Source organism: Cnephaeus nilssonii (assembly GCF_951640355.1).
Source record: "Cnephaeus nilssonii genome assembly, chromosome: 13".
Taxonomy (NCBI): domain Eukaryota; kingdom Metazoa; phylum Chordata; class Mammalia; order Chiroptera; family Vespertilionidae; genus Cnephaeus; species Cnephaeus nilssonii.
In genome coordinates, this window is record NC_137084.1 from 46,814,304 (window position 1) to 46,830,636 (window position 16,333).

General features: G+C 40.9%; 1 protein-coding gene across 4 annotated transcripts in view; it reads right to left on the reverse strand.

Annotated features, from left to right (window-relative positions):
* Nucleotides 1-16,333, reverse strand: part of RSF1 (remodeling and spacing factor 1) — a 131,545-nt gene that overhangs the window by 64,096 nt on the left and 51,116 nt on the right. For all 4 annotated transcript variants that reach the window (XM_079787597.1, XM_079787595.1, XM_079787596.1 and 1 more), the window contains exons 3-4: nt 2,448-2,540; nt 1,058-1,263 (exon numbers count right to left, since the gene is read on the reverse strand). In XM_079787597.1, the coding sequence (XP_079643723.1) occupies nt 1,058-1,263; nt 2,448-2,540 (299 nt within the window). The remainder of the gene's footprint in view (nt 1-1,057; nt 1,264-2,447; nt 2,541-16,333) is intronic.

Here is a 16,333-nt window from a genome sequence, read left to right on the forward strand (position 1 = left end):
TAGCTAAATAAGAACCAAATAATACTATTCTTATATTTCTGTCTAACAATGTTGTTTTCTTTCTTTTTTTTTTTTTTTGGGGGGGGGGGCACGTATATTACCAATGTATTGCTTATCTTTTAGACTGTGGCTTCCTGAAGTACAAGGTATATGTCTTGGTATGAACCACACTGCTACATATATTTATTTAGTTGACAAATAATGAATATTATGCTGAGCACAAGGCTAGGTCCTAGTAATTCTCAAACTTCCGAAAAAAAGAACTACCCCAGCCTCAGTGATTATATCTGAACTAGAGGCCCAGTGTACAAATTCGGCTGACCCCGCCCCCTGGTTGAAATTCTGGTAGAACTCCCGTTCGAGGGGACAATATGCATACATTAGGTCCTCGGGTTACATCAGAGATCCGTGCCTAAGGCATGACATAATGCGATTTTCACTGTAAGTCAGAATCTACCTACATAAGCACCTACATCACTCACATGGAGCAAATATACAGCAGTAATAAAGTGAAACAGTAAAAAAAAATTAAAAGAAAGTTAACAATTCCTGACCTTTACTTGTGGTAAGTAAATAATAAAAAACATAAAGCACATATGTACATACATTGAAATGACGGAACTTTTTTTTTTTTTAATAAATACTGTAAATGGGAGATGGCAATGTAATCATGAAACAACGTACGATGAGTCCGACGTACCCGAGGACTGCCTGTATTAGCCTTTTATTATATAGGACTAGAGGCCCAGTGCATGAATTCGTGCACGGGTGTGGTCCCTTGGCCTGGCTGGCCATCAGGGTCGATCGGGGCTGGCTGGCTAGGGGGAGCGACAATGGGAGGTTGGCCACCCTGCAGGAGGTTGGCTGTGCGAGTGCACTGACCACCAGGGAGCAGCTCCTGTGTTGAACGTCTGCCCCCCTGGTGGTCAGTGCACATCATAGCTACCGGCTAGTCGTCTGGTTGTAAGGGTTGCTTAGGCTTTTATATATATAGATAGAGAAGAGATCAAAGCAAGGAAAACACAAATAAATGTAACAAGATTCCAATAAAAGATACCTGACAATGCATTTCCATGATGAGCCATCTTGATCATCTTGTTCTTCTATGTACATTCTGACATTGTGATCTTGATCCAACTGGTACCAGTACATGAGGCCATCTTTGTCTCGACCAATTGGCTGGAGACGCATGGTATCGGCATCTTCCTCATTGATAATATTCTTGAATTTGAGATTGTCATCAAACTGACACTCACAGAGGTACTGAAAAATAGTTAGAACATGGCTTAGATACCCCACATAAACGTTTCTTCATTACAGTTAAGTGTAATATGTTTAACCACAGAACTGATTCAAGGACAGAAGCAGAAAGAACACGTATAGTTTATTAATCTTTTACCATACTCTCCCCCCATTTTTACAACTTACTTAGAACAACTAATTTAAAAAGATAAATTTCAAGTTAACATGTTACTTTAGTGTTACATAAATTTATAGTTTCAATACAATCAATGACAGAAAAATCAAGTTATATTTCAAAAGCACTGAGTCTGTTTACAATAAGTTGCCTAAAATGTTTCATGGTATAAAGTTTTCACTGATTCTTTCTCTCTTAAAGCTTTTAAATGAACATTATTCTTGAAATGGCTATCTGTTTTTGAAAGCCTGAAATATATGCAGTTTTCAAGGAAGGTAGTCTGAATGACAGCTGCCTCTAAAGAAGTATCTTAATAAAAAGATATCTACGTTACTAAATGAGGAACTGACTTACCTTTTTATTAAATATTTTTATATGTGATTAGGGTGTAAAGTCAGGATTCTTCCCTGAGCCTCTCTGCCCGAGCAGATAATACATGAATTTCCCATCACAGTCTCTTTGTTTTTGCCAGCAGTCTCTTTTTTGTGAAAAGTATTGTTTTCCTTCATTATGCTGGCTACCTTGCTAATAATTAGGGCCAACACTCTGAAATGGGTAGTACAAGAAAGGGAAACTCAAACTTGAAAATAAATCTACTTTGAGGAGACCTATATTATTTTAATCTAGTTAGTTTGATTATGTGGCATGCCCCTAGTCATCCGGAAAACTATCAAATTACTAATTTAGTAAATCAGTAAAAAGATTAACCAGTTTACAGTATGTGTTAGCAATGACTGTGAAGGCTAAAAACAATGAATAAAATTAATTTGGGGCAATTGTTTGCCCATTCTACTACAGTCCTTATAAGCCCAGAAAATTAAATCTAGATATACTTTTATACTGAAACAAAACCACAAAGAATAACTTAAAGAATAGAATTTTTATCACCAAAAAAAATAAAAGAAAAAAATCTGTTGTACCTTTCCAATACTCACAGAAATGTCTACTTTCTAGTTATTTTTCCAATTCAACCAGGAGTGAAAGTGAATTTCTAAATTAAAATAATTGTAACAAATAATAAACTTATTACCTTCAGGAGCGCTAGTTTGCATTCAACACTCATTTCGAGATAGCCTTTCTTCTCCATCTCCCATGCCCAAGTGCTATTAAACTCTTGGCATATCTGTCAGAGAAAGTCAATATCTTAATACATAAAGGTTTTATTTAATAGATAGTTTTGCTGTATGATTATGGTAAGTATTCTTGATATTATATGTTTATAAAGGAAAAAGTCTGTAACAAACAATGCAATCCAATTGCAACCCCAAATGCATACTACTTAAAACACAATGAAATGTTTATTGCTGACTGCTGACTGATCTAAAGTAAGTACTGATCTCTGCAGCTCTCTCCTCTGGCTCTCGAAAATATTATACATATTTTTGTGGCACATTTTCCCAGATGCAAGTAATTATCTGATTCTGTCTCTCTGTATGGCCTAGAAGTTACTGGGGGGCAAGCACAATAGTTTATTAATCTCTATGACTAGAACAGAAAATTTAAAAAAACATGCCAAACTGTAGGCATATTTAACCTTTTGCACTCGGATGTCGAGTGTGACTCGACACAGCATTAGAATAAAGGAATCGAGAAAAAAGCAAGCGAGTGCAAAGGGTTAAAATCAAGCCACTTTGCAACTAAATGTTCTCCTATTTTTGGGTAAAGATTTCATTGCTTGCCATTTCAGACCTTTTATATAATACTACAGGCCCGGTGCACGAAATTCGTGCACTAGGGGTGGGGGGGTGTCCCTCAGCCTGGCCTGTACCCTTCTGCAGTCTGGGATCCCTCGGTGGACATCCCTGTCGCAGTCTGGGAGCCCTCGCTCCTTACTGCCCATCTGCTCACTGCTGCGCTCCACCTTGTGGGAGCGCATTGACTACCATGGGGCAGCTCCTGCATTGAGCTCCCTGGTAGTCAGTGTGCATCATAGAGACTGGTCGGTCTGGTTGTTCCGCCATAACGGTCGCTTAGGCTTTTATTATATAGAAGGCATAAATTTAAATTTATAGAGTTCTCTCTATATACAAACATTCCAGGTAAACCAGAGCCAAATAACAGACTGAGGAAAGATATGGACAACCACTCTATTCAATAATAGGGACTAATCAGGAGAAATGCCATGGGTTCTATGACCTGTGAGCCAGTTTCTTCAGCTATAAAAGGGAAGCAAGAATAATACTGATCTTTAAAGGTTATGATATAGCCCTAGCCAGTTTGGCTCAGTAGATAGAGCATCAGCCTGACGACCAAAGGGTCCCGAGTTCGATTCCGGTCAAGGACACGTACCTTGGTTGCAGGCTCCTACCGGGACCCTGGTCAGGGTGCGTGCAGGAGGCAACCAATCGATGTGTTTCTCTCACATCAATATTTCTGTCTTTCCCTCTCTTCTACTCTCTCCAAAAGATCAACGGAAAAATTTCCTTGGGTGAGGATTAACAACAACAACAACAACAACAAAAAAGATTATGAAATAGACATAAAAATATTAAGTACCTAGCAACTTCAATAAAATCTGTCTTTATTGCCTTTAGTACCTGGATTTGTTTATCCTTGGAAATCATTCAGATTGAAATTTTTATTTTAAAACTGAGAAACATGAAATTTAGAAAGATTCATTTATTCACACATATTTACTGAGTACCTACTAGCTGTCAGTAGCTTAAGTCAAGGAGGTGGGGAAGACAGACAACCTGCCATCATGGACCTTACACTGTAGTAGGTAGTCAAACAGGTAAAAATTTAAAATAATTCAAGTAGCCCAGCTGGTGTGGCTCAGCGTGATCCCATGCACTAAGCGGTCACCAGTTTGATTCTGAGGCAGGGCACATGCCCAGGTTGTGGCCTCCATCCTCAGGAGAGGCAGCCAATGTTCCTATCTCTTTTTCCCTTTCCCTTCCTCTCTATCTCAAAATCAATAAAAACATAAAGTAATTTTTTTCAAGTAAAGACAAATACTATACTGAAAATAAAATGTGATAGTGTGGGTGCTATTTTGCATTGGGTGCTAAGGGAAAACCTCATTTTATTATTTATTTTTAATTATTTATTTATTTACTGATTTAGAGAGAGACAGAGAGAGAGAGAGAAAGAGAGAGAGAGAGAGGGAGAGGGAGAGGGAGAGGAGAGATTTGTTGTTCCACTTATTTACGCATTTATTGGTTGATTCTTTTACGTGCCCTGACCAGAGATCAAACCCTCAACCGTGGCATATCAGGACGATGCTCTAACGCAGTGGTCGGCGGCACATGCGGCTCGTGAGCCGCAGTTTGCCGCTCTGTTGACTAATGAGTTTGCCAACCACTGCTAAGGCATTACCCTTACCCAGAAGTTTTGACTTCAGGTTAAAGACATTAGTACATTATTAAAATGTTTTTTAAGTGTTTTTCCCTAGCAGTGGTCGGCAAACTGATTAGTCAACAGAGTGGCAAATCGCGGCTCACGAGCCTCAGTTTGTCAACCACTGCTCTAGCCCACTGAGCTACCTGGCCAGGGTGGAAAACCTCAATTTAAAAAGTTGACACTTGATACAAAAAGTTGAGACATAAAATAGAAATGAGCCATAAGATGATACGGAGAAGAAACAAGCTAGCAAAAAGACCTTAAGGTTTGGCAAATTAGGAAAAGAAAAAAGATTTGTCAATGTAAATGAAGTAGAAGAGCAATTTTCAACTTGTGTGTGTTTGTGTTGCAAGAATTTTTAAATCATGCAATGCTTGACTATTTTAGGCAGGGGCACTGACCTCTTTTCCCTTAGATTGTCAATTAAATAAAAGACAAACAGCAAACATAACAAAACACGACAATAACTGTCTGATGTGAATAGATCAAAATTATACCTATTTTTTTGTCAGATCAGTAAAAAATATTACATATTTTTTGGTGTGCCACAGAATTTTAGTAATCAGTTTGTGTGACATGAGGTGAAATGGTTGAAAACTGCTAAAGCAAAATAAGGGAGACAATAGCAACAGATAAAGTTAAAGAGGTAATCGAGAGCCAAAATATATAGGCCAGGGTAAGGAATTAAGATTTTATTTCAAATATGATGAGAGGCCAATGGAGTATTTTATTTTTCATTTTAAAAATATTTCTTTTTATTGACTTCAGAGAGGAAGGAAGAGGGGGAGAGATAGAAACATCAATGATGAGAGAGAATCATTGACTGGCTGCCTCCTGCATGCTGTATTGGGGATGGAGCCCAGGGCTCAGGCATATGCCATGACCGGGAATCGAACTGTGACCTCCTGGTTCATAGTTGATGCTCAAACACTGAGATGCTCTGGCCAGACCCAATGGAGTGCTTTAAATTGGTAAATTTATGATTTATGTTTCAAAAATAGCTGCTGTATATATAAAAAAAAAAGATTGTAGAGGGGAAGGAATGGAAACTAAAACACCCATTTTAAAGCAAGAGATAATGATGACAAGAACTATGGTGGTAGTAGTGATAACAGAAAGAAGTAGCTGTACTTGAGGCAGAATCATAAGGACTTTTGATAGAATGGATGTGGATGGAGGGTGATTGGAAAGAAAACCCAAAGGTGACATCTAGATTCCTTGGCATGAAAAAATGGAAGAATAAAAGTGCTTTTGACTAAGATATTAAGAGAATACCTGAGAGAAGGGAGTTAACCAGAGATCTCTAATGAGCTTGGGGTAAGTGTCTTGCTTCAAGTTACTGAACTGAGACTCCTGGTTCATACATGTTTCCACTGGATCTTTTCAAATCTGAGTCAAGAATTTACAGCTACTGACAAGTCAAGGGCTATGACTACTCTTCTTCATATCCCTAACCTGTGACAAAGTATGAAACATACAGCAAGTACAAAACAAATATCTGATGAATAAATGAAAGACATATAAAAATGCTTTACTTTAATTTAAAAATTCTATTAAGTTAACCACTTATAATTTCTATAGCCAACACATCTCAAAGAATATTATAAATTCTTACTAGACTAATAATAGCTAGCATTTATTTCATGTTTACCATGTGCCGAGTACTGTTTTAACTGCTTTAATATATTAACTCAGTCAATTCGCACAAGCGTTAGTCAAATGTACTGCTATCCTCAGGAGGGTATGTGCTTTAGCCAAAGAATTACAGAAATAGGAATTACTATCTTTAGTCATTTCTGGTGAAATCAGTATATATTTAAGATACCAATCAGGTCAGCTGTACCAATGGAGATGTGGACAAAGGCCAGACTGAGAATTATAAATCATCTAGTTCCATTATTTATATTCAAATTACACCTCACCAAGTCTCCCTTATCTAATATTTAAATATGTCCAACTGTTTTATAAATAATATTTCTGGAGGACTGAACCAGACATTTACTGAGCACATTAAGTACTGGGGGGTAGGGGGCAAAGACGAATTAACAGTCTCAGCTCTAGGAAATTTAGAATTCAGAGGGGAAAAAGAGGGGGCATGCAAAGTCATGTAAACAAGTAATCAGTGAGTTATCTACCAACTAAGTAACTGATATAATTATAAACTATGAAAATACAGAGGAGAGAAACCCTAATTCAGCCTATGGATAAAGGGAAATTAAAGACGGTTTTATTCAAGTGATGACATTTATTCTAGCATCTGAAGGATGACTGAGGTTTTACCAGACAAAGAGATAAAGAGCATTTCAGGAAGAAAAAAACCCCACAATATGTAAAGCAATAGGAATGTGAGTGGTGATGTGTCAATGTGAAGGTGAATAGAGGAGCTCTTTATGCTGAGTCCTGGAGCCCTGGATCTTGAGGGCTTGGGGCCAGGAATGGGCAGAGACAAGGCTGTGAAGGAAAGTAGTGAGCAAGGCTGTGAAAGCAGATCATGGCTTATAAATAAGGGAACTCAACATGTGTTTGGAAGAACTGATGGAAAATAGTTCTGTTGCACTGTGCAAGACAGACAGGAGGATAAACTCTGAGGTTAAAGAGACCAATTAAAGCCTGTTTTGCAACAATTCAAGAGAAAGGTAATGAAGCCTGAATTAAGCTTGGCCGAGGATACTCTAGAAAAGGCAGATTCTGATTGGTAGTGCAATTATCTTACAAAAGCAGTAAAATTTTATGTTTACTACTAGAGGCCCAGTGCACGAATTCATGCACTGGTAGGGTTCGGCCGGTCCGCCCTGATGGGGGCCCATTGGGCCAGGTTGGCAGGGAAGAGAAACATGGGAGGTTGGCCGACAGGCCCCGCCCCCAATTGGGGTGGGGGGCGAAAGGGGGTGAAACTGGCCAGGAGGAGGGGCCACGAGAGGTTGGCCGCCTGGCCCTGCACCCGATCCAACAGGGACTGGTGTGGGGAGGGACCACCCCCCAATAGGGCTGATTGGCCCGCTGCAGTGTGAGTCATAGCGACCGTTCATTCCGGCGTTCTGATCACTTGGCTTTTATATAGAGAGACTAGAGGCCCAGTGCATGAAATTCGTGCACGGAGGGGGGTTGTCCCTCAGCCCAGCCTGTACCCTCTCCAATCTGGGACCCTTCAGGGGCAGTCAGACATCCCTCTCACAATCCAGGACTGCTGGCTCCCAACTGCTTGCCTGCCTGCCTTCCTGATTGCCCCTAACCGCTTCTGCCTGCCAGCCTGAACACCCCCTAACCACTCTGCTGCCAGCCTGTTTGCCCCCAACTTCCCTCCTCTGCCAGCCTGGTTACCCCTAACTGCCCTCTCCTGCAGGGCTGATCACCTCCAACTGACCTCCCTTGCAGGCCTGGTCCTTCTCAACTGCCCTCCCTTGCAGGCAGGGTGCCTCCCAACTGCCCTCTCCTGCTGGCCATCTTGTGGTGGCCATCTTGTGTCCACATGGGGGCAGGATCTTTGACCACATGGGGGCAGCGATATTGTGTGTTGCAGTGATGATCAATCTGCAGATTACTCTTTTATTAGATAGGATAGAGGCCTGGTACAGGGGTGGGGGCCAGCTGGTTTGCCCTGAAGGGTGTCCCTGATCAGGGTGGGGTTCCCTTGGGGCGTGGGGTGGCCTGAGCGAGGGGCCTGTGGTGGTTTGCAGGCGGGCCATGCCCCCTGGCAACGCAAGCGGAGGCCCTGGTATCTGGAATTTATTTTCCTTCTACAATTGAAACTTTGTAGCCTGGAGCAGAGCCAAGCCTGGGGCTCCCTCCGAGGCCCGCAGCCATAAGTGTTGGGGTTATAATTGAAACTTTGTTGCCTTAAGTGGGTGGGCCCCACCAGGGTGTGCGGAAAGCTTTGCTTCCCCTGTTGCCGCTGGCAACCCTGGCCTGCTCTCTCAAGCTCCATTCTGCCACCATTTGTTTGACTTTGTTTACTTTCTATAATTGAAACTTTGTAGCTTGAGGGGAGGCTTAAGCCTGCAACAGCTGGCAGAAAGCTTGGCTTCCTCTGTTACCTAGGAAACCTTGCTCTCTGTGGCTGTAGCCATCTTGGTTTGGGTTAATTTGTATACTCACTTTGATTGGGTGGTGGGCGTGGCATGTGGGCGTGGCTTGTGGGTGTGTCAGAGGTATGGTCAATTTGCATATTTGTCTATTATTAGATAGGATATTGCTTTACTATTTACAATATAATTTTCTCATACATTATTTCATTAGAGGTGGGTATCCTGTAAAACGACAAGATTTTTTAAAGCAAAAGGAAGTTTGATTCATCTTTCTATTTCCTACAGTACCTACCAAAAAACAGGATCTTGCTAATAGTGGCACAATAAATATTTACTATATCAATGTTCTCTGGTATTACTACTGAGATAATCTACTATTATAAGGGAACATATAGGAACAGTGCCTATGAGAATGCTTTAAAGGTTATATAAAAAGGATGTTTCTTTAATTCCTTAAAAATATATACATGAAAAAGTTCAATGGCAAGTTTTCTCAAGCAATATGATTTTGAAAATCAAAAGAACACCCAAATCCCAACAACTGAGCAGATGTGCATGCATTAATTAATTAGTTCATTCCACAAACATTTTATCAGGAATTTACTGTGTGCCACACAGTGCTTGACACCAGGATAAATAAGATACAACTCCTGCTAAAGGAGCTCAGGATTAGTGGGACAGGTAGCTGGAATCTCAGTTAATCTATACATTGGGCACATTTATACATGACAAAAATTTGAGAAACTGTTCTCAAAAACAGTCTCTTTAAAATCTAAATCAAGAAAAAGGTGCTCTGAAAGTATCTGACATAAGTCTAGCATGAAAAATATAATGTCTATCATAGCACCTTTATATTTTAGGTTCGATTAATCAAAAACCTAAAATCCACCTCAATGGAAAGAATGTAAGTACCTCCTTCCATGTAATCCGCTTTATATCACTCATCTAGACATAAAGGGCAATAAGACTTCAGTATCAAACAGGTTGAGAGGCAAATTCTGGCTCTATTATCAATGTGATCTCGAGTTAAGGCAATTACCTCTCTGAATTTCAGGATCTTCATCTGTAAAATGGAGGTTTTGTAGCTAGTAAAAGAGATGAGATAAAGAAGATGCCTATCAGATACTCGCTGTACCATAGCTCCCTTATATAAATGCAAACCTGAAAATGGTTCTAGAGAATCAACACAAGAACCAATTGGAACACGAGGAGAAATAGAAGGAATTAAAAGTTGGCAGGAAGTAGATCAGTGTTCTTCAAACTATACATAAACACTGTTTCATGACACTTTTGTTTTGCATATATATAAACATATATAAAGAAATGTGTCTACAATTTCAACAAAATGACTGGTGTCTGATTTAATTTCCTGCCTTCATTATCTGGGTAATTAACTCTATGTTAAATGGCTTCCCTTGTTATGCTCTATATCCAGTGTTTACATTAAAGCTAAGATTACTGCTAGATTTACAACTGCTATTGTATTTTTATAAATTTTATTGTGGAAATATATATATATATATATAATAAAAATAAAATTTGCCATTTTAACCATTACATGTACAATTCAGTGGCATTAATTACATTTACAAAGTTGTATAACCACTACCACTTTTTATTTCCAAAACTTTTTTATCACACAGACACTCTTTAGCCATTAAGCAATAATAATTCCCATTCGCCTTCCACCTACAACACCTAGTAATCTATAATCTATTTTTCTGTCTCTATGAATTTGTCTATTTTAGGATAGTTCATATAAGTAGAATAATCCTATATTTGTCCTTTTGGTCTGGCTTCTTTCACTTACCACATAACTTCATTCCTTTTTAGGGGTGAAAAATATTCCACTGCATGAATATATCACATTTTATTTATCTATTTATCTGTTGATGGAAACGTGGGTTGTTTCCACCTTTTGGCTATTATAAATTATGTTGCAATAAACATTGACACACAAATATCTGTTTTCAATTATTCGGAATATAGAGCTAGGGTGTGGCACTACCTGGTCCTATGGCAATTTTTTTTTTAGCTTTTTGAGAAACTGCCAAAGTTTTTCACAGCAGCTGCACCACTTTGCATTCCCATCACAAATATATGAGGCTTTTACTATCTCTATAACCTTACCAACACTTAGTATTGCCCTTTCTTTTCTTTTTAACAAATAGCCATTCTATTAGGTGTTAAGTGATATCTCAGTGTAGTTTTGATTGGCATTTCCTCAATGACTAATAATGTTGAGCATCTTTTTAAGTGCGAATTTATTGATCTTTGTATATCTTTGGAGAAATGTCTACTCAAAACTTTTGTTCAATTTTAAATTGGGTTGTCTTTTTGTTGTTAAGTTTTAGGAGTTCCTTTATAGTCTGGATATTAAATTTTTATCAGTTATATGACTTGCAAATATTTTCTCCCATTCTATAGGCTGTCTGTTCACTTTCTTCATAATGTCCTTTGATGCACAAAAGCTTTTAATTTTGACAAAGTACAATTAATCTATTTTTCTCTTGTTGCTTATGCTTTTGATGACATATCTAAAAATCTATTGCCAAAACCAAGAACATGAAGATTTATCCCCATGATTTATTCTAAGAGTTTTAGCACTTTTATTTCAGTTGTTGATCCATTTTGAGTTCATTTTTGCCTATGGTATGAGGTAGAGTGTCTGCTGCATTTTGCAAGTTGTTAAATTTCAACAAATATTTGTTTTCACACTATAAGCAACAGTCAAAAGACATTTTCACAATACTCCATTAAGTACTCAATAAATCTTTGGGGAGATATAGGGGGGAAAATGGGGAGACATGGGGGGGGAGGAGAAACAATTGTAATAATCTGAACAATAAAGATTTATTAAAAAAATAAAAAATAAATAAATCTTATATAGTCAGTCCTCTCATTTTCAACTTAGACAAGAATCAAGAGACATATACACATCCTCCTATATAATAAAAGAAAAACATGTAAATTGACCATACCTCCACTACGCTCACCAGCCAATCAGGAGTATGCAAATTAACCCAACAAAGATGGAGGGTTGATTTGCATACACAGGTGCTGGGTGGAGAGCAGAGCAGGAGAGCCGGCAGAGGGTGGAGCGGCTTGGGGAACTTGGCTCCCCAAGCCGCCAGATGGAGAGCAGAGAGGGAGAGCTGGCGGCTTGGAGGACTTGGCAGAGCAGGAGGCCGTGGACGGAGACAGAGTAGGAAGGGAAAACCAAGAACATGGGGAGCACCAGGAATTCTGGGAATAGTAGTTCTGGTGGCAGCCCCAGGACTGGAAGCGGAAACCCAGAGCGTGGGGAGCACTAGGAATGCTGGGAATCGTAGTTCTGGTGGCAGACGGATCTCCTAGACCAGTGATGGGCAACCTTTTGAGCTTGGTGTGTCAAACTTCGCCAACAAACTGAGCATAACTCGGGTAGTGTGTCACTTTGAGGAAAAAACTAACTCCAAGACTCTAGTCGCAAATGTTTCATCCTCAGGAGCAGCAAATGTTTCATCCTCGGCATGCGGCCGCGTGTCATCAGAAATGGCTACGCATGTCAGTGCTGACACGCGTGTCATAGGTTCGCCATCACTGTCCTAGACACTAGATTAGAGCAAAGTGAGCCTTTTCATGTGGTATCGAAAAACATTAGCCACAGAAAATAGAGGAGTTTCATGGAAATATGACAGTTAATTGGCAGAGAAATTTCTTTGTGACTTACAAATTACTGTTGCCGTGGGGGATGGAGGGAAAGCAAAGGTGAGAGACGTAAGTAAAATCAGAGTCTCTAGGAAAAATTAAAGGGAAGATATCCTAAAACTTCCAGGAAATCTCCACCAATGAAGCAAAGGGGGAAAAAAAATGCCTCTATTATTCTGTGAGGAACAAACCAAACTGGGTTGGGGTCTCAGACAATTCACTCATATGATTGCAAAGACAGACAGAAACTCCCAGATTGGAGAGGGCTGAGGGACCCTCCTTCCCCCTCCTCCCCCGTGCATGAATCTTCGTGCACCAGGCCCCTAGTCATTAACATAATACTTTTTAATGTGTTCCTAAAGTCTTTATACTTAGTTAGGAGGGTCTATTTTTACTTCCCAGGCTTATCTTCTTAGCTCAAGCAATGGGAAAGACCTTTAAATTTCTATTTTTATGTAACTTCTTTCAAAACACCCTGATATTAGAGTTATAGGTAAGGTTACTAGGTAAGTAACTGTGGCTATGAAGAAGCAATACTTCTGAGTATATAACTTAAAGTTCATGACCAATACAAGTGTGCACACTTAAAAAACACCTCTGGAAGGGAGAAGCAGGTTCCTGCAGTACACTCAAAGATACTTTTGCAATCAAAGAAAAACAGCAATAGTAATTACATCTGTCTCTTAGCAATTACTAGTATTATGAGGCATGATTTCCTTTAAAGAACAATTTATTAAAAACTGGCTTTCTCATTACTTTTCAAGGCCTTTATATGAGCAGGAGGCAGGGCAGTAGAAAAGCAAAGGCAGAGGTATTAAATTTGTTGGAGGCGGGTATCTGTTTATTAACATGGCAGTATTCATTATCTATGGCTAAGATGTCTGAAACTGCTCATGTGGTATCGAAAAACATTAGCCACAGAAAATAGAGGACTTTCATGGAAATATGACAGTTAATTGGAAGAGAAATTTCTTTGTGACTTACAAAGTAAAAGAAATATGAAGCTTGATAAGGTCAAGGCCTACCTGACTAGGCAAGGGGTTAATGGGTTCTCATTAGTTGAAATTTCTACTCACTGCATTTCTTTATTTTTAGAAGGGTAATTTCACCCTAGATTTTCAGGTCCCTTTACATTCTGGATGATATTGGGAGAATATATGTTGGCAAATGCAGGATAAATAAATGCCCTTGATTGAGTACCTAGACACCTTTCTCTTTCCCTCGCTTGTCAGTTACCAAGACTTACTGATTCTATCTTTCAATTAGCTCTCACATCCACTCTCTCCTTTCTGCCACTATTACAAAAACCATAATTCAGATGTCTTTATTGCTTAGTTGGATTATCACAATAACTTCCTTTCAAATGACCCCAAGTCCACCTCTCTCTAGGTACTTAACATTACAGTGAAGTTAAGCAATTGGTAATTTCCTATCAATTCAAATTTCTACTCATTAGCCCTGGCCGGTGTGGCTCAGTTGGTTGAGTATTGTCCTGTGCACCAAAAGGTCGCCAGTTTGATTCCGGGTCAGGACACATGTCTAGGTTGTGGGTTTGGTCCCCAGTTGGGGTGTGTGTGTGTGTGTGTCTCTCTCTAAAATAAATAAAAACATATTTTTAAAAAATTTCTACTTATTCTATGAATCTTAGTTCAACTGTTTTAGGGACCCACTAACAAAAGATGACAAAATATGCCAACACTGATTTGTGGTAGCTAATTGGTTATGCTTAGCAGGAAAAGCTTAGACTGGTAACATCCTATCTACACTAATAAAAGAGAAACATGCAAATTAACCATCACTCGGCTACACCCACAAGCCATGCCCACCAGCCAATCAGGAGTGAGTATGCAAATTAACCCAAACCAAGATGGTGATGGAGGAAGCCAAGCTTTCCGCCCACTCTGGCTGGCCCTGGCCTTCGCTCAAGGCTACAAAGTTTCAATTATAGAAGATAAATAAATCCCAGATCCAGGGCCTCCGCTTGGGTTGCCGAGGGGGCGTGGCCAGCCTGCAAACCACCACAAGCCCCTCGCCCAGGCCACCCCACACACCAAGGGAACCCCCACCCTGATCTGGGACACCCTTCAGGGCAAACCAGCCGGCCCCTACCCATGCACCAGGCCTCTATCCTATCTAATAAAAGAGTAATATGCAAATTGACCATCATTCCAACACACAAGATGGCTGCCCCCATGTGGTCAAAGATCCTGCCCCCATGTGGACACAAGATGGCCGCCACAAGATGGCCAGCAGGGGAGGGCAGTTGGGAGGGACCAGGCCTGCAAGGGAAAGCAGTTGTGGGCGATCAGGCCAGCAGGGGAGGGCAGTTGGGAGGGACCAGGCCTGCAGGGGAGGGCAGTTAGGGGTGACCAAGCTGGCAGAGGCGGAAAGTTGGGGGCGACTGGGCCTGCAGGGGAGGGCAGTTAGGGGTGATCAGGCCTGCAAGGGAGGGCGGTTAGGGGTGACCAGGCCTGCAGGGGAGGGCAGTTAGGGGCAATCAGGCTGGCAGGGGAGCAGTTAGGCATCAATCAGGCTGTCAGGGGAGTTGTTAGGGGGTGATCAAGCTGGTAGGCAGAAGTGGTTAGGGCAGTGATGGCGAACCACTGACACGCGTAGCCATTTCTGATGACACGCGGCCGCATGCCAAGGATGAAACATTTGCTGCTCCGGAGGATGAAACATTTGCGACTAGAGTCTTGGAGTTAGTTTTTTCCTCAAAGTGACACACTACCCGAGTTATGCTCAGTTTGTTGGCGAAGTTTGACACACCAAGCTCAAAAGGTTGCCCATCACTGGGTTAGGAGCAATCAGGAAGGCAGGCAGGCGAGCAGTTTGGAGCCAGCAGTCCTGGATTGTGAGAAGGCAGTCGGACATCCCTCGAGGGGTCCCAGATTGGAGAGGGTGAAGGCTGGGCTGAGGGACACCCCCCCCCCGTGCACGAATTTCGTGCACCGGGCCTCTAGTCCTATATAATAAAAGGCTAATATGCAAATTGACCAAACAGCGGAACGACCGGTCACTATGCCACACACTGACCACCAGGGTGCAGACGCTCAATGCAGGAGCTGCCCCCTGGTGGTCAGTGCATTCCCACAGGGGGAGCGCTGCTCAACCAGAAGCCGGGCTCACGGCTGGCAAGCACAGCAGCGGTGGCAGGAGCCTCTCTCACCTCTGCGGCAGCACTAAGGATGTCTGACTGCCATCAGTCAGACATCCCCCGAGGGCTCCCAGACTGCAAAAGGATGCAGGCTGGACTGAGGAACCCTCCCCACATACCCCCCTCCCCCAGTGCACGAATTTCATGCACCGGGCCTCTAGTCTGTTATAAGCCAAGAAACAGGCTTAACAAATGCCAAATATTAGCTCTGGATTTAAACAGAACTAGCCCCATCGGCATGGCTCAGTGGTTGAGCATCAACCTATTCGATTCCTGGTCAGGGCACATGCCCAGGTTGCAGGCTCTATCCCCAGTGTAGAGCATGCAGGTGGCAGCTAATCAATAACTCTCTCTCATCACTGATGTTTCTATTTCTCTCTTACTCTCCCTTCCTCTCTGAAATCAATACAAATATATATATATTTTTTTAAAGAAAAGAGCAGGGAGCCTTTCTTAAGAAAAAAATAAGTATTAAAAAAAACAGAATTGTATATTAATTATATTCTACTGACTCAAACAGAAAAGAAACAGCTCTCTATAATACATAAATACAATGGTGCCCACAGGAGAAAGACAAAAGATCAAGAGCCATGTAACAAGGAAGGTAAAAATTTCCATCAGAAAACTAACTAATGTAACTAATGAGTACAACTAAGAAGTAAATATAGAGTTAAGTTTATTAGCAGCCAAGTAAAAGAAAAC